Source organism: Leucopleurus acutus (assembly GCF_964270905.1).
Source record: "Leucopleurus acutus genome assembly, chromosome: 4".
Lineage (NCBI taxonomy): Eukaryota > Metazoa > Chordata > Mammalia > Artiodactyla > Delphinidae > Leucopleurus > Leucopleurus acutus.
The window spans coordinates 19,648,123-19,674,307 of NC_139146.1; the positions used below are offsets into that span (position 1 = coordinate 19,648,123).

General features: G+C 39.6%; 1 protein-coding gene across 3 annotated transcripts in view; it reads left to right on the top strand.

Annotated features, from left to right (window-relative positions):
* TRPC3 (transient receptor potential cation channel subfamily C member 3) overlaps positions 1-26,185 on the top strand; it is a gene marked incomplete at both ends in the record, with an annotated part of 80,145 nt that overhangs the window by 16,914 nt on the left and 37,046 nt on the right. For all 3 annotated transcript variants that reach the window (XM_082838595.1, XM_082838596.1, XM_082838597.1), the window contains 5 exons: positions 2,595-3,366; positions 11,653-11,841; positions 20,139-20,303; positions 23,043-23,259; positions 25,357-25,590. In XM_082838595.1, the coding sequence (XP_082694721.1) occupies positions 2,595-3,366; positions 11,653-11,841; positions 20,139-20,303; positions 23,043-23,259; positions 25,357-25,590 (1,577 nt within the window). The remainder of the gene's footprint in view (positions 1-2,594; positions 3,367-11,652; positions 11,842-20,138; positions 20,304-23,042; positions 23,260-25,356; positions 25,591-26,185) is intronic.

A 26,185-nucleotide genomic window follows, 5' to 3' on the forward strand; every position in this document is an offset into this window, starting at 1 on the left:
TGACTCATAGCATTTTATCAGTCCAGATTCATGAAGCTTATCTTAATACTGTAAGGAAAGTTAAGAAAAAAAAAAGGACACTTCTTATGTGGATTCACCATGAAGACAAGTAGCGCTAAGTCAGTACTTTTATTTTGAAATAGCAGTATAACTTGTTCTAACTGAAAAATCTTACTTCACACTTAACTCAGTGTTAGAATCTTTTAAAGACAAAATCAAAATGGCTCATGTCACTTGTGTTGTATAGTACTAAAACCCCACGTTTCAGCTCAAATACACAAAACGTAGGTATAGGTTCCAAAAGAAGAAGAGATACTAAGAAAAAAAACCTTAAAATACTAAGAAATGCAAAGAAAAAATTTATGAAAGAATCACTTTCTGGTATTTTCAGATCACTCTCTTTTGGGAGAAAAGGTAGGGTTTTTATGAGTTATTTTCTTTGTAGGTAGCAATCATTAGATAAAAAGCCCTATTCCATTAAGATGTGACACTTGAATAATGAGTTTATTTCCCCAAAGATAACCCGTCTGAGATAGACTGGAATTCTGCAGACTTACATATTCTGCATATATATTCTGTAGTCGTAAATAATGTCAATATATTATCAATGGTAAGCACAAAATTCATCATTTATACAATATGGAAGTTCTAGCCATTTGAAGAGTACCGGTTTGTAGCTTAATAGTAATATTTAATCTAATGAAGTCAGTACTACTAATGTAATAAGTATGTCAATTTATTACAATGACAGTATTTTTAAGATTTTTAAAAAGACCCTTGTCATAGAGTTTGATCTTGAAACAAAGGTCTCTTCTATGCAGTTCAGTGAATGCTATTTCCCAGTTCTTGTCCACCTAAAAAATCATCATTCTACAAACAAAGACACACACACACAACACAAAAAAACACACACAAAACACACGCCCCCAACCAGCCTTGCACCTCCTTGTTTCCCACACACACACACCACACACTTTACACACCTCACTCCGCACACTATTCTACACACCACACCTACTAATAATAGTCAAACACATGGCATTTATTTAGCTTCAGAAAGATTATAGTGTAATGGTTATGTATAATGTAGTATGTACCTATATTTAAAAAATTTTGTCAACTAAGGGATTAAGATTTTTTTAAATTTAAACAAATTTTATTTTTAATAAAAATATTCAAACTATGGTTAAAACTATTCAAAATGTGTAAAAGCTGTAAGTGAAAAGTAAGAATCTCCCTTCCCCTGTGCTCCTCAGTTCCACTCCCCAGAGCCCCAGGTATAAATACAATGAAAGGCTTCTTGTATTGCTTTCTAGAAATTCCTACACATAGATACATGTGTGTGTACATATGTGTATATTCATATAAATGTGTGTGTATATATAAATACTATATTTAATTTTTTAAAGTTGATCACCTGACACTAGTTGAGTCGTTAGAATGGGGGGCCAGTCACAGCACCCTCTGCCCTTGGACAAGTTTACAAGCTTGTCGGGGGACTTCTTTGTTTTCCTTACCTCTGTAGGTTTGCCTGGCCACATTTCTTTGGTCTCTATCTGGGAAACCTCTGCCAGTGGCTTCAGTGCTCCTTTCTTAATTTGGGGCCCACAGAACTGAGAACTGAGTGGACGCTGCTACCCGCCTCTGAGTTCACCTGCTAGAGATGCTCCCTAATGCCCACCTCCAGGTCCCCGCGGAGGACAGTGCCTCTCTAGTTAGTTTTCAACCCCTGACTATGTGAATGCTATTTTGTCAATGGTCGTTGCTTTATTCATAAAGTAATACTAGTGATTTTTAAACCATAAATCATACCATACCCTTTTAGTTCAAAGAGGTAACTATATAATATTGGTAATTAAACAACTCACTACAAAGACACAGTTATTTTCAAAAAATAAATCTAGATTGATATTCTCATTTTATAATTGCTAAATCTTGTCTGTGTTATTGAAAAAAATGAATCTTGTAAGTTTTTTGGAGGGGTGTGGGAGTGGAGTGGGATACCCTTAAGAGAAAAAAAAATAGCAAATCTAAGATCCTGAAAGATAATACTTGGCCTAAATACTGGGCTTTGTGTGTGTGTGTGTCAATGATTTTATTTAGTTAAAAATATGCAGTGACTTGAGAGGATTGTTCTGGCCTAATTCTTGAAAATTTTAATTTCTTTAGCCTTCAAGCCTAGTGCTTTGGTGCCAGGTACCTGCTCGCCCCTATTTTCAAGGCTTTTAAGAGCAGTAGTAAGGTTATTTCCACAAGGTATGATGAGTCCCATCTTTGCCAGGGTCGCAAGGGAGACGCGGGGTGTCTGGAAATCGTTTATATTATTATTCCTTGTGAATGTCATTTTCTACGGAACAGGAACTCTTGTTCTGAAGGGCTTCCGGCCCCTCTCTGGGTTCTAGCACGCCGTGTTAGGTACAGGTGTAAATTTCAGGCGGGTGTCAGCAACGGACCTGGCTGTCCTCGGGCCACAGATGTGCGCGGTGGCTGCTGTGTACTCCAGAAATGGCCCGACATCTGGGAGGAAGCAATATGCCCTAATATTATGCATCTGGGGTTTTTTTCTTCTTCTTCTTCTTGCTGTTGCTGATTAGGTCAATGGAGGAAAGCCCTTCCCTGAGGCGCAAGACAGTGATGCGCGAGAAGGGCCGGCGCCAGGCTGTCCGGGGCCCGGCCTTCATGTTCAACGATCGGGGCACCAGCCTCACCGCCGAGGAGGAGCGCTTCCTCGACGCCGCCGAGTACGGTAACATCCCTGTGGTGCGCAAGATGCTGGAGGAGTCCAGGACGCTGAACGTCAACTGCGTGGACTACATGGGCCAGAACGCGCTGCAGCTGGCGGTGGGCAATGAGCACCTGGAGGTGACTGAGCTGCTGCTCAAGAAGGAGAACCTGGCGCGCATCGGCGACGCCCTGCTGCTCGCCATCAGCAAGGGCTACGTGCGCATCGTGGAGGCCATCCTCAACCACCCGGGTTTCGCGGCCAGCAAGCGCCTCACCCTGAGCCCCTGTGAGCAGGAGCTGCAGGACGACGACTTCTACGCCTACGACGAGGACGGCACGCGCTTCTCCCCCGACATCACCCCCATCATCCTGGCGGCGCACTGCCAGAAGTACGAGGTGGTGCACATGCTGCTGATGAAGGGCGCCAGGATCGAGCGGCCGCACGACTATTTCTGCAAGTGCGGGGACTGCACGGAGAAGCAGAGGCACGACTCCTTCAGCCACTCGCGCTCGAGGATCAATGCCTACAAGGGGCTGGCCAGCCCAGCGTATCTGTCCTTGTCCAGCGAGGACCCCGTGCTCACCGCCCTGGAGCTCAGCAACGAGCTGGCCAAGCTGGCCAACATAGAGAAGGAGTTCAAGGTAAGCTGTGCGCTCCACCCCGGCTGCCCTGCGCGCTCTTCCGCTTCCAGGCTGCCACCAGGCGCCTTCCGTAGTTTGCTCCCGAATCAGTCTCGCCCAGAGGATTTAAAACCACGAGGGACTGGGAGCGTCGTTCAGAAACGACCTGATGATTTTCCTTTCTCACCACGGAGCTGTGATAAATTCGCTCTGAGGATGGGTATATACTAGATCAGAGAGCTGTAATTACGGTGCTGCTCTGTGTTCTGGAAGCGTTAAGTAGTACACAAGACTTCTCTTTTGTTGAAGGAGGGATGTGGTGTGATCGTCTCCCTTCCAAATTCTTCCTCTTTTGTAGTTGATTGTATGGTGGCACCCAATATAGAAAATATAGAAATAGTATTAGTTTTGCATGCACTGTTTATTGGCCCAAACATTTGTATATCACTTTTTTTAAAAATTTATTTTATTTAAATTTATTTTATTTTTGGCTGCATTGGGTCTTTGTTGCCATGCGTGGGCTTTTCTCTAGTTGCGGCAAGCGGGGGCTACTCTTCGCTGTGGTGTGCGGGCTTCTCATTGCGGTGGCTTCTCTTGTTGTGGAGCACGGGCTCTAGGCGCATGGGCTCCAGTAGTTGTGGCACACGGGCTTAGTTGCTTCGCGGCATGTGGGATCTTCCCGGACCAGGGCTGGAACCCGTGCCCCCTGCATTGGCAGGCGGATTCTTAACCACTGCGCCACCAGGGAAGCCCTTTGTATATCTCTTTAGACTGAAAGTCAAAAGGTTAATATAAAATTTTAAATGAATGACTAAAGTCATTTTATTTGTGACAAAAACGGCTGTACCTGAAATCCACAAGTGAAATCCACAGTATTCAAAATGGTGAGCCATAGACATGAGGTCAACCCAGAAATAATAAGGACAGCAGATTGATTTGCTTTAATAGATTTTTTTGTTTTTTTATGAGTGAACTTTTTTTCTGGACATCATCTCCAGTCAAGCAGAATTACTTATTTTTACAAGACCTATACATTAATAGTGGAACATTTTTTAAATTTAATTGTTACAGTCTGCCGTGCATTTTGGATGGTTCTACCTATTAAATCTGGGGCAAAAGGAGATTTCGTAGATCGGGTCCAAGTCAGACTGTTTTTCAGCAGGTTCTTGCCTCCCGTTATCCACCTAAGAAGATGATTCTAGGCATATATTCCTTGAATTATTTTCTGTATGCTGAGTTAATCTTTTTAATTTAGTGTTGTGGTATCAGATCACAGAAAAAGTGATAATTCTGCTTTTCAGATATTATTGCAGCTTTTCACACTTAGGTGTGAGCTACACAAATGTGACTAGCAATATAATTCAAGGTAAGTAGTTGAAAGAAAATGGTAGGAAAATTTTGTGGGAGGGTTTTCCCTTTTGTATGCGCCAAATTCCCTCTACATCCATCAACACACATCTTGTCCTTCTGGAGATCTGGCCTTAGTATAATTTTATTTGTTATTCCATTACATTCTTTTCTAATATAAAAGCTACACATATTTATTATAAAAATTTTGGAAAATGTGGGAAAATAAAAAGAAGAAAATAAATATCACTGATATCTACTCCCGTTGAAAAGATTCATTATGTGGTATTTGAAAAGATTTATTTCCTTGTACCTAAAATGAATTATTTTTTGACAGAGCTCATGTAGAGCAAATTTAAAACTTCAAATTCTGTTTGAAGAGAATAGAAAAGCATTCAAAGTCTAAATGTCACTTTATTTCAACAAAGTAATAAAAAATATAATTCTAAATTTGTTAATTCACTATTCCAAGTGTCACTCAAACCTTGTTTTTAAGCGTTTTGCTTGATATATACTGAAAGTCTGTAGAAGAGGTTCTACAAAAGGGAATGTTCTAGATTATGTTTTTTGCTTTTTATTAGATATTTATTGGAGTATAATTGCTTCACAATACTTTGTTAGTTTCTGTTGCACAACAAAGCGAATCAGCCATATGCATACACGTGTCCCCATGTCCCCTCCCTCTTGAGCCTCCCTCCCACCCTCCCTATCCCACCCCTCTAGGTCATCGCAAAGCACCAAGCCGACCTCCCTATGCTATGCTGCTGCTTCCCACCAGCCAACTATTTTACATTCGGTAGTGTATATATGTTGATGTCACTCTCACTTCACCCCAGCTTCGCCCTCCTACCCCATGTCATCAAGTCCATTCTCTATGTCTACCTCTTTATTCCTGCCCTGCAACTAAGTTCATCAGTACCTTTTTTTTTTTTTTTTTTTTAGATTCCATATATATGCATTAGCATATGGTATTTGTTTTTCTCTTTCTGACTTACTTCACTCTGTATGACAGACTCTAGGTCCATCCACCTCACTACAAATAGCTCAATTTCGTTTCTTTTTATGGCTGAGTAATATTCCATTGTATATATGTGCCACATCTTCTTTATCCATGCATCTGTCGATGGACATTTAGGTTGGTTCCATGTCCTGGCTATTGTAAATAGTGCTGCAGTGAACATTGTGGTGCATGACTCTTTTTGAATTACGGTTTTCTCAGGGTATATGCCCAGTCGTGGGATTGCTGGGTCATATGGTAGTTCTATTTTTAGTTTTTTAAGGAACCTCCCTACTGTTTTCCATAGTGGTTGTATCAATTCACATTCCCACCAACAGTGTAGGAGGGTTCCCTTTTTACCACACCCTTTCCAGCATTTATTGTTTCTAGATTTTTTGATAATGGCCATTCTGACCGGTGTGAGGTGATACTACATTGTAGTTTTGATTTGCATTTCTCTAATAATTAGTGATGTTGAGCATCTTTTCATGTGTCTCTTGGACATCTGTATGTCTTCCTTGGTGAAATGTCTATGTAGGTCTTCTGCCCTTTTTTTTGTTTTTAAAGAAGATGTTGGGGGTAGGAGTTTAGTAACTTATTTATTATTTATTTTTGCTGTGTTGGGTCTTCGTTTCTGTGCGAGGGCTTTCTCTAGTTGTGGCAAGCGGGGGCCACTCTTCATCGTGGTGCACAGGCCTCTCACTATCGCGACCTCTCTTGTTGTGGAGCACAGGCTCCAGACGCGCAGGCTCAGTAGCTGTGGCTCATGGGCCTAGTTGCTCCTCGGCATGTGGGATCCTCCCAGACCAGGGCTCGAACCCATGTCCCCTGCATTAGCAGGCAGATTCTCAACCACTGCGCCACCAGGGAAGCCCTCTTCTGCCCATTTTTTAACTGGATTGTTTGTTTTTTTTTTTTTATATTGAGCTCCATGAGCTGTTTGTATATTTTGGAGATTAATCCTTTGTCTGTTGTTTCATTTGCAAATATTTTCTCTCATTCTGAGGGTTGTCCTTTTGTCTTGTTTATGGTTTCCTTTGCTGTGCAAAAGCTTTTAAGTTTCATTGGGTCCCATTTGTTTATTTTCGTTTTTATTTCTGTTACTCTAGGAGGTGGATCAAAAAAGATCTTGCTGTGGTTTATGTCAAAGAGTGTTTTTCCTATGTTTTCCACTAAAAGTTTTATAGTGTCTGGTCTTACATTTAAGTCTTTAATCCATTTGGAGTTTATTTTTGTGTATGGTGTTAGGTAGTGTTCTAATTTCATTCTTTTACATGTAGCTGTCCAGTTTTCCCAGCACCACTTATTGAAGAGGCTCTCTTTCCTCCATGTATGTTCTTGCCTCCTTTGTTGTAAATTAGGTGCCCATATGTGCGTGGGTTTATCTCTGGGCTTTCTATCCTGTACCATTGATCTATATTTCTGTTTCTGTGCCAGTACCACACTGTCTTGATTACTGTAGCTTTGTGGTTAGATTATGTTTTGATAATTTCCAAAAGATGGTGACGTATGCAATTCTGTCCAGAGAAGTAGTCTCAGTGAAGCAATGTTAAGAAAATTTATTCATAGTTTTCCCCTTGAAGCCAGCTAAACCCATATTGATAATACTTGGAATCTCCTTTACCCTGACATAAAGAGTCACCTTTGATAACCTTTCAGAGGTGGAAAACTATTATAAGTGAAGAGGCAAAAAGAGGAGAAAACACAGCTGAGTTTAAGAAGGCATCCATAAAGCTGCCATATATCTAAGGGTACGCAAAAATCATCTAAATCTCACACTTCCTTTTTCTGAATTATATGGAAAGCAGTCGTGTAGCATAACCATCTCTGAGCCAAAATACAGACACTGCTTTGGAAGTTACAGTCTCTAAGGACTACAGGTCTCTCTCCCCTGACTAAATGTTCCTTTTCTTTCCCATTCTCACTACTCTTTGTTATTCTTTTATTATCTGCCTTCCTTTCACCTCTTTGCCTTCTCATCCCACACTCATGTCCACCCGTCAGGGCTTTCGACAGACAGAGAAAATAGTGCTTTCACAGCACTGACCCAGAGACTCGGAGCTCTGAAAGGGCAGGAAGTGAAGCTTATTTCTGTGGCAGGGTCACTTAATTTACCCTATTCCATGGTGTTCACTATATTCTTTCCATAGAGGCTTTGAGCTCAAAGTACTGGCCTTGAAATGGAAAAAAAAAAAAAAAAGACAACGTGTTCCCTAGTGAAAAACACTTGATTTTTTTTCCGTTTCAGACACCTATGACTATTTTATCTTATCAATGGCCTGTAAGATCCAGTATCTCATCCCTCAAACTGCCATCACTTAGATGCTTCACGGAAGGCTCTCAGCCACCGTGCGGTTTTCAAAGTTCCTTTAAGAGTGCAGGAGGCATGGTGCCGAAAACATGTGAAGGTCATTACCCCAAGGGTTGAACATTCTAGGATATAGATATAGATAGATTAATGGAGGACAGCTTGGTGACAGGTTATTAAAGAAGTATTTTCGATGTGCAAATGCTATCTGAAGCTATTTTGAGAAACAGAATATTGGACAGGATGGATTCCATGTCTAATCCTTCAAATGTCAGTGGCAAGGAAGCTGGTCATTTATTAAGCTGAAATTTACTAATTTCCTAATTCTGAATCAATGATGCACTTTTTTTGCAAAAAAAAAAAAAAAGCCATTTTTTTTCTCCATGCCTCAAATTTCCCCTCTTTAAAGCAGAAAAACAATTTCAACTTATATCACAGTAGGACTGTAAGGAAGAGGAAAATGAATGTAATCCAAAAGCAAGATAGCATTTTATAGCAGGAAAATACTCTAGGAATCATCTGACTCTACACACCTCTCATTTTACAAATGAGAAAACAAAGACTGTAGCCAAGGTCCCATCTGCTAAGCCTAGATTTGGGTGCCTTGAGTCCCAGTACTAGCTATTCTATGTAACATGCTGTACCTGGTAACACTGAAGCAGTTCTATAGTATTTGATGTGTACCAAGCACACTCAAAGCGTTTAATCCTCATAGTAGCAATATTAGATAGGCTTATTCTCATCAGAGAGGCTAAGTAACTTCTATAAGATCACATAGTGGTAGAAGCAGTAAGTGGTAGAAGCAGTGTTTGAACCTAGGAAGTCTGGTTTCAGATTTATCCTTTTAATCACTACACTATCCTGCCTCTTTTATTATTAGGGAAAGGATCTGACAGGACCACGCCTGCTTAGGGTTGAATTTCAATTTTCCTGTTAAGGATAAAAAGGGATTAGAATGACGATTAAAGCATACACATTAAAAACCTGCTGAAACCTGTAGACAGGTTGTGATGAGGCGCGAGCTTCGTTGTTCTTCCTCTGGCTTGAGCAGTTCTTCCAGGTTTTGAGTTCCTGCTCTGTAAAGTGGGCTGCAGATCCATCTGGTAACTCTGTGGAGGGCCATGGTAATGGAAAAGCGACACAGTGAAGATGATCAAGCAAAACTAAATTAAGACAGCATCATTGGAAAATTCAGAGCAGATAAACGGTCTGAGTTGTGAAGCAACATGAGACAGGACCTCATGGTAGAACGGACAGAGTCAGCTCATGATGCAATTCAGACTTTAGATAGTTCCTTTTGCAGCTGAGGAAAGGCCATCTTTAGTGGTGCTCTCCATCTTTCCCCGAGAGCTCTGCATATATTGGCAAATGGTATCCCACAACCCCAGTAGAAGAAATCGCTATTACCTCCAGCTCTGATTATTTTCTGTACTTGGATAGCAGACTTCTTCCAGCAGGAAATGTTTAAATTGTTATGAAAACAGTGTTGTCCTTGCAACTTGGTTACCTGTTTTTTGCTTCTTGACTGTTCTTTTAGTGGATATGAAAAGGCCACAAAGCTTTCCTTAAGATCGGATAATTTTACAGATTATAATTTTTTTAAATAATGAGTTATTATTCAGGTATTACTGCAAAATTGGTTCCTATGTCTTCTTCAAGAATAGAAAATAGTCTCTTTTATTTCTGATCAATGGAGGATTGGCCGTCCTGTGTTGCACCAAATCTTACAGAACAGTCTGAACTGACGAGTAACATGAGGAAATTTCATCTAAAAAATTGTATTAAAAGGGGAGCTTTATATGGAAACAGACATGGATAACACTTCTTCTGGATGCTATAATAAAATATTTCATTAGTCTTTCAGGAATGGAAGGCAGATGGATATTTAACTGACACTCTGCATAGAAACCAGAGACTGAACATTTTATTAATTTTATCAGTTGCATGGTACCAACTTGAATGGAAACCAAAGATTGAAGTTTTTATTCATTTTATCTGTTCCCTTATGAGGGGAAAAGGATTAACTGCAACTGTTCTTTATCTGGATTTCTGATATCTGAAATGGAAACTATTCTAGTCTGTGTAGCCTTTAAACAGTCTCTCCTCTTCTTGTTTATTTTAGTTGGTGACATGATTTTTGCCCATCAAATCAAGTTAATTAATCATTTAAGGGGAAAAAATTGAAATTCTTTATACATCATTTTCAAAGTATGATTTCTGGAAGCCCAGAAATTCTGCTGTGCTAAATGTTACTCAGTTATTAGACATATACAGTATCTCAGGACATGTTGGAATGAGGGATTCTATTTTCCTCAAGTGCACCAAATTAGATTATCATCTGATTAATTTTCTTAATGGGCTAAAATTTTAGTGAAAGCCATAGAAGTGGAGCTGGGGGTTGCAAAAGTAAGGCCCTTTCCCGAAGAGATGGCCATTGACACCTAGACTGGAATCAATGGGCTAGAAATAGAGCTCCATTCAGTAGGTAACAGGGAATGCTGACAGCTGACTTCCTCATACTAGTCCATGGCACTATATAAATATGCTAGTGAAATTAAAGATTCACAGATTATTTTTAGCAAGGTGTTAGTTCCAGTAGCCTGAAAATTTTTCTCTCAGGTATTGATATTCTGCAACCCTTGAGAATTCAGTTACATATAATCAGACATTTCTCTCCCTCTAGAAGCTCTGCAGGACATTATAATGTGCCCTTCAGACAAACAAGAAAAAATACCCTCCATGTTGGTACCTATCCTTCTCTTTGCCTTCACTATGAACCATCATTCTCAAACATAAATATGTATCAGGAATACCTAGAGAGTGTGTCAACACAGATTGCGGGCCCTCAACGTCAGTTTCTACTCAGGACACCTGGAGTGGGACCTGAGAATTTACACTTCTAACACATGTCCAGGTGCTACTGAGGCTGCTGGTCCGAGGACTACAATTTGAGAAGCACTGTCTCCAATGAGGCAATGGATAGTAAATCAGACAGGTTATTTTCATACATAGTCAATCTTCTATGCCAAATTGCCACTTAATTTAAAGAACTTTCATCGTAGAAATGGTTTTGTTTGAGCTTCAAGAAAACTATTGTTCATCTGTACAAGAAAGATTCTTTTGATTCTTTAGTCTTTCAGCATTAGCATTTAGCCAACATCTCTTAATATAAATCAATCACTGACATGCACACCATTTTCAGAACTGTCTCCTATGGTTGTACAGGTTGTGGAAGGTACTGGCTAAGGGGGTAGGTGGGAGCAAATCCAGCCGGTATCGAACTGAACAAAACTTGCATCCAGGGCTTCCCTGGTGTCGCAGTGGTTGAAAGTCCGCCTGCCGATGCAGGGGACACAGGTTCGTGCCCCGGTCCGGGAAGATCCCACATGCCGCGGAGTGGCTAGGCCCGTGAGCCATGGCCGCTGAGCCTGCGCGTCCGGAGCCCGTGCTCCGCAACGGGAGAGGCCACAACAGTGAGAGGCCCGCATACCGCCAAAAAAAACCCCAAACAAACAAAAAAAACTTGCACCCACCTGGGGGCTGCAACTTCCTACCCAGAGGTAGGGAGACTTTTTCTAATTCACAAAACCCCTAAACACTTTCCATTGAATTAAAGCACATTCTCTGCATTAAACTCTAAACCTCTTGGTCTTAGAATGACTATCGCAAGCTCTCCATGCAATGCAAAGACTTCGTAGTGGGTGTGCTGGATCTTTGCCGAGACTCGGAAGAGGTAGAAGCCATTCTGAATGGAGATCTGGAATCAGCAGAGCCTCTGGAGATGCACAGGCATAAAGCTTCACTGAGTCGTGTCAAACTTGCCATTAAGTATGAAGTCAAAAAGGTGAGTGGCCTACTTTCATCCAGCTCCATATTAGAATAAACATGTAATATCAACTATGCCATAATCCCAGGAAAGATTTTAGAATAATAGCAGTAATAGATGTTATTGATAAGAAGATTTATTTCACTTCATGAAAGAGATTAAATGAAGTATCATGGTAAAGTTGTGAGTCAAGTATCTAGCTCCGATCCTTTCCACTTTTTATCCATTTTTGGACCTTGGATAAGTCATAAAACTTCTTTAAATTTCTTTTTCCTCATATAAAAGGAGAATAATACCTCTTATCTGTCTCAGGGTCTTGGTGGGATTTCAGTGGATTAAGATATGCAAAAGAGCTTTGTAAACTGCTCATTCAAATGCATTTAATGATAATAAAATCTGTTACTTGTAAACATTTCTGTAAGGCACTGTTACTTACATTCGCTTGTTAATCTTGCAATAAGCCTTTGTTATTATCCATTTCACCTATAAAATAAGTGTTCGATGATGAGATTTCTATTCTATAAGGAAACTGAAGTTCACCAAGCTTAAGAGACGTGCCTAAGATCACACAGCTATGGAATTTTATGCAGTTGCCAAAAAAAAAAAAATTATGATTACTTTTTTACTCTGGTTACTGCAGATAGAACAGTTATGTATTATGTGTTTGCTACTTGTATGGGCCTTTGAAATAATTCATGTAAATTGTAGTTAGGACGTTTCACTTATAATAAAAATCTCAGTTATCCAGAATCTAATTGCTTATACATATTTTATACAACTTAAATTTTTGCTCTTTAAATCACGAAGAAGTAAGCTGTTGTCGGGAATAGATCTGGTTTCATGAACTGGTCAGTCTATGGAATCTTCTCTCCTTCCTGCAGTGTGACATGGTGCATAAGAGGGCAGGCCCTGGAGCCAACTTGCAAGGGTTCAAGTCCTGACTTGTCTTCTGTGTGTGACAGGGCAAGTCACTTGATCAGTCTAAACCTCATTCTGCTCGTTGGTAGTGGGGACAACTACTGTTTCGGTTGTTTTAAGGATTACGTGAGCTAATGCAAGTGAAGTAATTAGCACAGGCATAGTACATGGTGATTGCTCCATAAGTGTTAGCTAATCACATTTCTGCATTTGAAAATTCATTCTCAGAATGATGGCTCCTAAACAAGTTCAGCTCTTAGTCATCAACGACATTTCATGTTTATTGTGCTGGTTCTGGTTCTTAGTGGTAGACCATAGCCAATTTAAACAGAAAATAATTCAGTAAAGGATATTAGGAGGCTCACAGAATCATTAGGAGAGGTGGAGGAACAAGCTTATCTAAGCTGTGCTTGCAGAAAGCTTGCCCAGAACCAGGCCCAGAACTGACCTGGTAAGGGAGTTTCTGTGGCCCAAACAGAACAATTCTGCCTCTGCTGCAGATGGCCAGCTCCCCACCAACAGAAAGGATGTGCTGAGTGCTGAGTGCTGCCTGTTATAAAAAGCCTCTTCCAAATCAGAGGTGTGCACATATGCCTCTGACCCGTGGAACCTAGGCCAAAGTTTGTACCCTGGTAGCAAATGAGGATGGGGGAATCTCTCTCTCTCTCTCTCTCTCTCTCTGTGTGTGTGTGTGTTTCTATGTGTGTACACACACACATACACAGTTCTACCACAATGTAGAAAACTTCCACATTGTAGTGTTCACAAGATTATAGCCAGCCATTAATGACAGATCTCCCCTCTACTTAATAAGATAGTGAAATGTGAAGATTCTCAGTAAATGCTGAGGTAAAATAACTTTTCAAGGAAGTGTCAGTTACAAGGTAAATGAATTGGATTAACTGCCCTCCTCTCAGAGTATTCTTGCTAGTTGAAGTTTTGCTGTATTGGAAGAAAAAGATGGTTTTGCATAAGATTGATATTAAACTGTTTTTAGAAAACTGTCTGGACATTTATTCACAGATCTTGCAATAGGCATCTCTCCTCTTTAGCACCTGAGAGGAGAGAATTGATTTCAGTTGTCACTGGTTCTTTATTATTGCTTTGAAAGTGTCATATTAGCAGAGACAGCTCATCTACAGATGTGCTTCTGTTAACCAAACTGTCTTGCAGAGTGAATGTCTTCTTGCATGTTGATTTTAAATAAATTGATGTGTAGGTTACAATGTATGAGGTGTCAATTAATAATAAATTTGCTATCAGTCAACTATCAGGAAACAGCAACAACAAAAACGTATTCGGAACTGAAAGGAGATTTATGACTTTGCAGGTATTTCTGGTTTTGTCTGTTTTATGCTATAAAAGGAATATTAGTTAAAATATTTGATTTGGAATCTTCACCCAATAACTGTATATAAGAACTTTATTCTGGAATGCCTCCCCCAAAAGCCCTAGTTCTTCTTTCTTTCTCTCCAAGGCTTCCTTCATTCTTCACTCAATACTCACCCATCTCCATCTAGCAAGGATCAAAAATACCCCCACCCACTTCTGCTGCTTCCTTTTTCCATCATCTCATTTCTAGTCCCCAAGTAAAATAACCTCTTGGGTTATAATGATTCATGAACCCTACCCACTGTGACACTGAAGTAGCCCATAGCTATATGCATGGCATTGGGATTTCAAAATACTTTATATGTTATGGAATTCCCCCCCCCAATAATATAATAAACTTGTATATGTTCAAATCAACCCATAATTCCACCAAGGAAACCAATTTGATTAATGTTAATTTGTTTAGGTCCCATAAGAAACTCAGGATATCTCTTCTGCCATCTGCCCAAGATCTACCTCCAAATCTGATTCTGAGTCTGTTGGGTTCTTTCTGGGCTCAGGTCTTCCCTAGGAATAACCATGAGTTCACCTTAGGCCTTAGAGGCTCAATGACAGTTAATGAAGAAAATGAAAATATAAAAGATCTGAATAGGAGAGGTCTGAACATGAATTTAATGTTTATGTGGGAAAGGATTTTTTAATATAAAAGCAGTAGAAGATATAAAAAACAAAAATATAAATTGTTTGACCACATGCAACTTAAAACCTCTGTACATCAGAAAGATCATAAACAAAAAAGGTGAAGGGCAAACTGGGAACATTTTTTTCTATACTATAACTTACAGAGGATTGATATTCTTAATATCCAAAGTACGCAAACAAATTTATAGGGAAAATTTCCAGAGCCCTGTAGAAAAATAAGCAAAAGGCTTGGATAGGTAATTCACAGAAAAGAAAATTCAAATGGCTAACAAACATATTTTAAAATTTCAAACCCTCTAGTAATAAAAGAAATGCATGCTAACATACAGATACCATCTCCTCTCACTCAAATTATTAAAGAATAAAAAATTACAATTCTCAGTGCTGTTGGTGAAATGAGCAATCATACACTACTAGTGGGGAACAAACAATAATGTATCTTCTATCAGGGAGTGGATGTTGAAGCTTATTCATCCCAGATTCACTTCTGAGGGGTCTTTAAGGTAAATAATAAAACTGGAAAGATAGTAAATGTTATTACCGTTTGTAGAGTTACCCACATTATTCTACAAAAGAGAATGGAATAGAGTGGAGGGTGAAATTTGGTTTTTTGAAAATAAGTACAAGAAAATTAAATTTTAGGTAAACCATTCATTATTTTCCAATTAGAATAATGGACTATTTGCCCTCCAAAAAGTCCTGAGCTCTATTTATGACTGTACCTCTATCTTCTCTGACTTGAGGATGAATATCAATCCACTCCCCCCATAGAAGTAACGGGAGTCCTACCTATCTCAAGTGAGCTCTCTCTATTGTAAGAAAGCCCCTGACAGAGATAAAAGATACTGGCACTGGATGGATCATCAAATCTGGAAAACCGAGCTCTTGAGAAAGAGGAAATCCTTTCCTGAGTTCTTCCTCCTTGCTCTGTTTCCTCCAGAGAGAGATTAGGTTTAACCGTAGAAAGATCATCTAGAAATGAGACATGCAGCAATATAGACACATAAAATTATCCACTGTGTAGGCAGAAAGTGTGAAAAGAAAGCCCAGAAAGTGAGCAGTACAATGAAAGAGTGGTAAATCCACCGCAGAGACTTTGGCGCATGTGGCAGCCGGCACGGGAAGGGGTCCTGCACTGTAGGGCTTCTGCCATGTTTGTGAAAGGTGACAGTCGGTTAGCTCTTGGTAACAGCACTTTGCACTCAGTGGGTTTGAAATCCAGAAAACGTGTACAATGTAAGTTTTCAGGGGTTTAAAAAAACTTGTTTTTTTATTGAAGTAGAGTTGATTTACAAAGTTGTGCCAGTTTCTGCTGTGCAGCACAGTGGAGTTTTCAGTTTATATTTCACAATTCAAAGAACTTTAAAAAGAAGATGAATGATCTAGTTTTTATTCACAAGAATATTTTCTTTTAAATATTGTAAACTGTGGCTCCAGCAATGTCATTAAAAACAAAAACAGAGTGTTCCTACCATGTTTTTGTACAACAGTATTCCCATGAAGATAGTTCCTGGAAAAGCTAATTTGATAAAAAGACAGTGTAATTCTTTTAGGTTGAAATTTATCAACTGCCCTGATTGGTGGTTCAGTTTACAATCTGTCAGTCGTTTGGTAGGGAGTAAAGTTTGTTCTCTATGCTCCAGTCGTTTTGTTCCATTGAAAGACTGAGATTTTCTTGTGTGTCAAGCATTTTCCCTTTATATCAGAAAACCTCAAATAAGGGTATTATTTCTGTAATGGTTTCAATTTGTTGGTCCACTGAAGTTAAGAAACAGCATACAAATTTTATGCAGCTGGCTGTGACTGGTGTGGCAGCATAAGGACATTTTTTAGGAGGTAAATCAGTTTTAAGAGATAAAGGTTACTGCCCTATTTTGAAGTCATTGAAAAGAGCAAAACTCAGCTCCTAGAAGGATTAGCTCTTTTGCCCTCACTTGCTACTATTCTACTGGTTTTATTTTCTTTTTTAAAATGTTCCTTGTGTACTTGTATTAGGATTTTAAATCATTGGAGGAAAATATCTATCTCTGTTTGCTTTCCGTGGATTAAATGCCATATGGTACCGTATTGTGATCTCAGTTAAGAAGAGGGTAGAATTAATGGTATAGGAGATATACCTGTTAGGTTGAATCTTAAAGTGTAACAAGTGAAGTGCAAACACCATGATTTTGGCTAGTATTTAACATATATTAACTGTCTGCGCTGCATTGTACAAGTCACACCAGGTCAAAAATTGATCATTGCATAATGCCATATGGAAAGGATTGATTTCCACCAAGTCTTTGAGGGCCTTGTAAACTTTATACAGTATAATTAATCCCATAAAGCATTTAAAGATTCAAATTTAAAGATTAGCTCAAGGAGGAAGAGCAAGAAGACGGAGCCATACTACATTACTATTTCTGTACTCAAGAGTTTAAAACCTGAGAAAGGCTGGACAACCACAAAAGGGAAGTTTGTCCATCAATTTCACAGGGACACGTGTCCAAGTGTCTCTTAACTTCATGTGGATTTTCTGTTTTACAGAAACCCTTGGCCTATAAACAAGTGCGTGTTGGCTTCCCAAGTGGTAATCTGACCTGATGACAGTGTATGCTCTACCTGTAGATTTCTCTGAATGCAACATTCCCATTCCTAAGCTGAGCCTAGCTGGAGTCACAGGACTGCCTTTTAGTTACATCCCTCCAACTTCCCACAAATGCAGATCCTCCAAACACCAAGACATTTGGACCAACTTTCAAGTTAAGAGTACTTTAAATGCTGATTATTTATCTTGGCAAGCATATGGAATCCAAGTCTCCATTATAATAACTTCTTCACATATTTGTAGAGCTTACTGTGTGCTCTAGAACAGGGACCACTTATCACTTACTGCAATACTGCAATACGGGTCACTTACTGCAAACCCGTTTTGGTTTTCTTGTACCAAATACCTAACACCTGCCTGGCGTGTAGGAGGGGCTTATGACATTTTGAAGAATGAATGAATGAATGAGACAGACATTTAAGAACCGTAGAACGGGGACTTCTCCGGTGGTGCAGTGGATAAGAATCCGCCTGACAATGTGGGGGACACAGGTTGGATCCCTGGTCCGGGAAGATCCCACACGCCACGGAGCAACTAAGCCTGTGTGCCACAACTACTGAGCCTGTGCTCTAGAGCCCGTGAGCCACAACTACTGAGCCTGCGTGCTGCAACTACTGAAGCCTGCGTACCTAGAGCCCGAGCATCACAACAGAGTAGCCCCTGCTAGCTGCAACTAGAGAAAGCCCGCACGCAGCAATGAAGACCCAATGCAGCCAAAATTAAATAAAATTAAATCTTAAAAAAAAAAAGAAGAACCGTAGAGGGGATGAAGATTCTTAACACAAAACGAGGGGTGAAGCAGAAAGATATTGATCCAATAGAGTATAGGGGCAGAAGTGGAAGTTTGGAGAAATTCTCAGTAAGACTCCTAGGAAATTGTTACATAGACCCCAGGAAGCCTTCAACCTTGATTTTATTTCATCATGAGTTCAAATAATGACTGCATTGATCTTGAAATACTGTTTTCAAAAATCAGAACTTTGGAAGAGTGACAGAATCTTGAATTTGGAAAGAAGATCTAATGTATACTTAGCCACTAGCAATGACCCATGAGCCTCAGGACCTGGGATTTTTATAACTAAATTAGAAGGAACTTACAAGATAAAATATGCTTTTTCACATTGAACTCATCGAGCAAGAAAAAAATAGCATCTTCCTTTTAGTACTTTCAATCTCTCAAATCCTGCTGTTTGTTTCCTTTGTATTATTGGGAAAAAATTAAGTATTTCAAACCTGATATTTGTAAACTCATCCTCACCACCTCTGTCAATGGATTGTCAAGTTTTCCTTCTGCACAGTGGTGGCAGCTGTCATAGCAAAGTCAGTGGACTTCCCAGAGGGTGGGTGCACACTGGGGGAAAGAGTGAGAATTTGAGGAAAATTGTGCCTCTACCGCCCAACCCGGGAAATGAGGTTTTATTTTTGTTTTTTCTTTTCTTTTTTTTAAAAAAATTAGAACAGCTGATGGTAAACTCTACACCACTAAGTGGAATCCTGTTCATTTCCTTGAAGAAATAAGTAAGCTATTGATAAATAGCCAGGTAACTTGAGGAATTGCCTAGAGTTACTAAGAAGCATTCAGCTCATTAACTAGAACTTGATTAAAGTTGAACCCTTTGCTTAGTGGGAACTGTGGCTGCTTCCTTTGCCTCTCAGAATTTGCAAAAACATTTCATGGGTACTTCCTAGCAGGTTCTTTGTTGTTTATAGCATTTTATAGAAGACAGTTATACCTTGATTTTTGTGTTGCTAAGCACTCTTTTTTCAAAATATGTTGACACTCGTTGCTGATTTGTGAATGACCCTGAATAATTCCCAAGCTTGGGCAAAGTGCAGCTGGCCGTTCAAAGAAAGGCATATCCAGCTGCAGATAGGCACCTTTTGACGTAGGGGCCTTTTCACATGGGCCTGACTACAAATATATTCTGCTACCTTAATGAAGACAGGACGTTAATGAAATCCCAGTCCTTCTATATAGATGTAGGCAGATGACTTAGCAAAATCAGATGGCAATAATAAAATAAAACAAAATAATAAAATAAAATAGCAGGGCTAAAATAAGTATAATTTGCTCATGTTTTTCCTGATTAGAGCTGTAATTATAAAAGAATTGATAGAGATAAATGTGTGTTTTTCACCTGTGATAGAGGAAACAACAAAAAGAGTACAGATTACTAAAATAGGATGGACGTGATATTTGATGCCAATTCCTGGAAGCAGAGCAAACGTGGATCAAGCATAACACTTGGAGGTTCATTGAGTTTTTGCAAATCTTTTGCATATTTGCTATGGTAGGGCATACATCCACATGGGACATATCATGTATATATTTTTCATAGATGTATCATTTTAGGAGTTGCTCATGAAACAGTAACATTTCTCTTTTAGCTATAGTATCCAGTAAACCAAATAACTATTTTCTTTTCCATTTTGAACTGAATGCAAGTAAGCTGACAGACAGCAACATGGGACACGTTTCCGCAAAGGAAAGCGTATGTCACCCAGATTCCAGAGAGGAGTCTGTAAATACAGAGAGAAAGAACTATGATTAAGGACAACGTCAGTTTTACCCTCATGTTTCCACTTTAGTTCTTGTAATAGTTCTGAAGCAATTTTGAAAAACAAAGGGAAAGTAAAGAATATTACCAGAAACCTTCCAGTGCCTATATCCAGTGCCTAATATCTTTAGGATGCACACGCATTCGGTAGCCCAGCTGTCGACAATGGCATGGTAACCTACTTCTCTTTCTCCCTCTCTCTCTGTTCCGACCAACAGTTTGTGGCTCACCCCAATTGCCAGCAGCAGCTCTTGACAATCTGGTACGAGAACCTCTCAGGCCTGCGGGAACAGACGGTAGCTATCAAGTGTCTGGTGGTTCTGGTCGTGGCCTTGGGCCTTCCGTTCCTTGCCATCGGCTACTGGATTGCACCTTGCAGCAGGGTACCGGCTTTTCCACCTCTGTTTCCTCTGTGGTTGGTGTACCATGTCCTTTGAGGATGAAAAAGGAAAAAGCTTCCTACTTAAGGCTCTTATCACTTTTACCCTGAATGTTAATTGACTCAAGAATACGAATTCTGCTTTTTAATGACTGGATTAGTTCAAATAAGGGATGAAAAGAATTTGGTACTAGTGGGATAGATCATATTTGCAGGCATATAATACTTAGGCTTTTAAGATAAAATCCCCATGGTAAGCAGGAGGAAAAGCTGCTTAAGTGAAGTAGCAATTGTACCGATTCTATTGCCAGCTTAATAAATAGTCTACCAGGCTGGCCTGTGGAAGAGGAAGAGCCCTACTGCAGTGGTTCCAAGAAACAGTTAACCTGAGAACTGAAAAGGCAGCTCGGTTGAACCTGTCAAAAAGATCTGAGGCTGGGTGTATTAAGCTAGGTTCTGACCAGTGGTATTATCCAAAGTCTTTAAGAAAGCACATGTCAGGTGCCCCTAGCCCTTTGTTCCTTCAGGAGATTCTAAAAAGTGTTGAATTTGGGTTTGGGGGCTTTGGATTTTTTAGATTGTTCATATATTTAGTTTTGTTTGAATCATTTTGTTCACTACCTTTATCCCTCTCTCAACTTTGCCAGTTTACAGTCAATTTTAATTGTGCCTAAGAGATCCTCTAAACAAGATGTGGAAAGGAATAGGAGTCATGCTAACAGAATCTGTATTAGGTTAATAAAGGACACTGCCAGGGAGAAGAAACAGTTCTGAGATCCTTTAGTCTTATTTTTATATTCTACAATCTGGTTTTGTTAAAATCAGAGGCAGTTTCAGGCAAAATGAGTCAAGGCCACTCACAAATGACCCTGGAAATCCGTCATCTCTCTGGCGCATCTGTCTCCCCCTGCAGAGTCCTGCTCCGCAGGCCCATATACGTGTAAGAATATTCATCCATCTCACTTCGTCGTTGAGCTGCCCATGCAGTTTAAGGCAGAAATGTTGTCATTTTGATCAATTTTGATGACTCAGCTAAGTTCCTTTTTTAGATATCATGGGCAAATACCTCAAGATTCTGCCAATACATAAACACTAAAAACTGAAAACTATAAATAAGGAGAGAGCATTCATTAAAGCAAAAATCATATCCCACCCAAATAATTTCCCTTCTTGGGGGAAATGAATTGGAATGTTCAGATTTATACATGTTTGTCTCTTAGGGCAGCTTACCCACTTAAAACATATTGAGTTTGAAGTAGGCATCTTGAAGTCTATTCTTTTTTCTCTTCGCTTGTAAAAGTGCAGCTAATGATGTGGTGAACTCTGCCCAGCAGAGAAGGGAAAGGAGGGAATTGAGTTGTTTCTGGAGCCCACATTTATACCTGCCATATACCACTTATCCTGTGGTGACAGGACAATATAGTAAGAATTCTCCACGTGTCCCATTTTTTAAGATAGGCATGCTGCTTTTTTTTTTTAATGTTATTTAACATTTTCAAAGATCAACCTTTAGGAGAGACAGACTTGGCAGCTCCCCCCAGATCATGATGTGCTGTGGATGAGCTACCCCAGTGTGTCTCCTTGGCAGCTGGGGCACAGCACAGTGTTATGTAAATGAGTGGTTTATTTTTCTGTGTCTAATATGGAACATGTGACATTTGTCTGTGTGCATTCATGTCCAATCCCAGAAATGCTTGACATTCTTTGGTTATTTGTTGACATCAAATTAAGTTTCTGGACATACAAAAACATTTGTTTGAAGTTACAGTCTTTTACATGTGAACCTTGGTACTTTTTAAGGTCACAGACTGAGTTTGAAAGTAGGGTCTGAGTATGCAGAATAGAGAACTTCTCTGATAAATCTACCAAATATACCTGATTCTTAGACTGCAGAAGCTCTTGGGACAGGAAGAATTGTTTTTCATTTCTACTAGAACATATGGCTTTTAAGGATATTATATCACATGGGATTTAAAAAGAGTTACCTTAAAATCATTATAATCTGAATTTTAAAAGTGCTTGTGTACTATTTATATGATTTTCCAAACTCAGGGATGACTTTTCATTAAGTTAACCTACTTAGAGGTTTTAATTATTGTGTATCTCTCTGCTCTTATTGGATAGCAACAGATAAAATATTTGTTTATTATAATATTTTCTGCCTTTTTATATCATACAAAGTACAAATTGATTTTGGAATATGTAGAAATGAGAACAAAAATTTATTTCTGTAGTAGTAAGTTTTTTTTAACCTTCAAAGGCTTTGTAATGTGCTACAAAAACATCATAACATTTCAATTATAAATGAATGAGTCCACAAACTCATCATAACATTTCAATTATAAAGAATTACATATTACAAATTTGGAGTTTCTTTTCCTAGACTCTAAAATCCTGACACTGCATAATCTTCCACGTAAAAGTAAGAATAACCATTATATGCCTTGTAATTTCCAGAAATGCATCTGTGAATGAAGTACATCCTAAGACAAATTGGATATTTAGAAACAATGAAGTTTGAAGACTTCTTAAATTATTCTTAGAGGAAGCATCCCCTAAAAGGAGTAATTTTTACAATGTATAACTCTTCAGAAACAAAAGCAGAATTTTGAGAGTGTTCTCATTTTATCTGTTTTTTTTTTTTATCCTGTATAGTAGTTTTCATAAGTGGAAGCCAGATTTCCTAAAGTAAAAGGTTTTGGTGTTTTTTGTTTGTTTTGTTTGTTTGTTTGCCTTCTTACAGCTGGGGAAAATTCTGCGAAGCCCTTTTATGAAGTTTGTGGCACACGCTGCTTCTTTCATCATCTTCCTGTGCCTGCTTGTGTTCAATGCCTCAGACAGATTCGAAGGAATCACCACGTTGCCAAATATCACTGTTATTGACTATCCCAAACAGATCTTCAGGGTGAAAACCACCCAGTTCACATGGACTGAAATGCTAATTATGGTCTGGGTTCTTGGTAAGCCTTTTATTTCAAGTATTCTAATTTCTACCAAAATAACATCCATATAATGATTGCCATGTTCTATTTAAAATGCTGTGGTACGTTATATGGTGACAACATCCCCACTGTAAGATAAGCAGAATAGCAAATACTGGAATAATGTGGCAGCTTGATAATGCTGAAAGGTATCCCTTAACACTAAACAGAAGTTTTATGAGTAACATAAGCTTAATTATAAATATACCATGTTTCAGAAATCCGACTTCAATTACTAAATAAAATGCCATTTTTATATATACACTACCAACTGTAAAATAGATAGCTAGTGGGAAGCAGCCGCATAGCACAGGGAGATCAGCTCAGTGCTTTGTGACCACCTAGAGGGGTGGGATAGGGAGGGTGGGAGGGAGGGAGACGCAAGACAGAAGAGATATGGGAACATATGTATATGTATAACTGACTCACTTTGTTATAAAGCAGAAACTAACACACCATTGTAAAGCAATTATACTCCAATAAAGACGTTAAAAAATAAATTAAAAAAAATAAAATGTGACTCATTGTGATGATCAAATATTTAATTGAAATAGTTCTGAAATAACCTAGTGGCTATTAACTGATGATTAAAGAACATTTATTGCTTCCATTTCAGAGGTTTTTTTAAGGAGAGTTTCCATTTTCAGAATGTTTGTTACTTCACCTCACAATAGCTCATTTTGAATAGCTATGTTAAAGTAAACATTTTAAGCAATATGAGAAAAAAATAAAGATTGGAACCAGTTTATCTATTGATCACTAATCCAAAGTCATTTTTGGATATTCTATTTCACACAGAATGTTTCTTATTATCTTCTCAGTTCCCAAATTAATGGGTTGGTTCTCCTCATTCACTCCTGTGGCCTTAACCTGAGTCAATTAATTATTTTATAAATTTTATTTTGAGGCACTACATGTCTTTTTTTTTTTTTTTTTTTTTAGCAGTACACGGGCCTCTCACTGTTGTGGCCTCTTCCGTTGCGGAGCACAGGCTCCGGACGCGCAGGCTCAGTGGCCATGGCTGACGGGCCTAGCCGCTCCGTGGCATGTGGGATCTTCCCGGACCAGGGCACGAACCTGTGTCCCCTGCATCAGCAGGCGGACTCTCAACCACTGCGCCACCAGGAAAGCCCCACTACATGTCTTTTAAAAGCGCTACAATATTTTCCCCTTACATAGTCAGGACAAGTTGTTAAACTGGCATATTTTGTCCTCTTCTCCCAGAAGGACATTTTCTGCTTTCAGTTTCTTCATAATGTCCTAGGGCCTCCTGCTTAAGGGTTTCTTCTTCTTCCAATGACATTCCTCACCTTCTCAGCATGAAGCTGAAATGAGGAGAGAGGGTAGGGGAATGAGGTAAGTGTTCCTGGATGACTGGAAAACTGTTCTTGTTAAAAGTGTAGGGCTTCCCTGGTGGCGCAGTGGTTGGGAGTCCGCCTGCCGATGCAGGGGACACGGGTTCGTGCCCTGGTCCGGGAAGATCCCACATGCCACGAAGCGGCTGGACCCGTGAGCCATGGCCGCTGAGCCTGCGCGTCCGGAGCCTGTGCTCCGCAACGGGAGCGGCCACAACAGTGAGAGGCCCGCGTACGGCAAAAAAAAAAAAAAAAAAAAAAAAGTGTAGAGTAGGGTTTTCAATTAGGGGCTTATTTCTCTAATAATCACCACGATTTGATAATTAACCATTGTCATTTTATAAAGATGAATTTTCTCCTCTCCTCCAAGTGTTTCATGGGCCAAAATCACTTGATGTGAAGAGCCTTCCTTGCTTATTTCCTTCCCTCCCTCCTGCCCTACCCTCATAAGAGTAACACCATTTCTGGTGCCACATGTAGAATTATGTTTCACCAAAATCTAACTTGATGGAGTGAATCATTCCTTTGGTCGAAGCTTCTTCTTTCACTTAACTCTGCCCAGCACCTCCCTTCCCGAGCTGTAGTCCATCAGTGCTTTACAGTGCCCAGTGGCATGCTTTACACTGGGGCATTTTATAGGTGGGGACAGATGGTGGGCGAAATAGTAGCTTCCCTATCCAAGCAGTAAACTCTTGTCTGTAATCTGTGCATCTTGTGACAGGAATGATGTGGTCTGAGTGTAAGGAGCTCTGGCTGGAAGGACCCAGGGAATACATTTTGCAGTTGTGGAATGTCCTAGACTTTGGGATGCTCTCCATCTTCATTGCTGCTTTCACAGCCAGATTCCTGGCTTTCCTTCAGGCGACAAAAGCACAACACTATGTGGACAGTTATGTCCAAGAGAGCGACCTCAGTGAAGTTACACTTCCACCAGAGATACAGTATTTCACTTATGGTAAGTTATCAGCTGCAGAGTCCTCTTTTGTCTCATCAAATTAGTTTACTTCTCTGTGCTTCAGTTTTCACATCTATAAAAAGGAGGTATTGCAAGGTGTGAGAAAATTACCTTTAAGCCTAACATCATGATTATGCTTATATATTCTTAGGACGTGAAATTGTCTTTAATTGGGGGGAAAAATAGCTTGCTAAATTGTTTGATGTGGAAGATGAGAGCCTGGGTTAGAGAAGATAAAATAATAAAAGGTGCTAAACTGCTATAGAGGGAAGTGAACAAAAATTCAGCAGAGGCAGGAAATAGGAGCTAAAGTGACAGTGAGAATGTAAGCTTTGCAGAACCAGCAGAAATGCTGGGAAGGATGTTGTGCTCCTACGACCGACATGGGATGGAGAAGCCAGGCTTCTGTAGATCATGAGAGCAGGAGACCCCAGTGACATCAGATGTGCATGGTAACCGATGCCTTCCTTGCCCACTGCAAACCGATATTAAGCAATGTTAGCTTCCCTTCCCTTGAGGCGAAATTGGGAAGCCGCAATTAGCAAATTTTCATATAGTTGCAAAATCTTAAACCTGGAAAAGATTTTAGCAATCA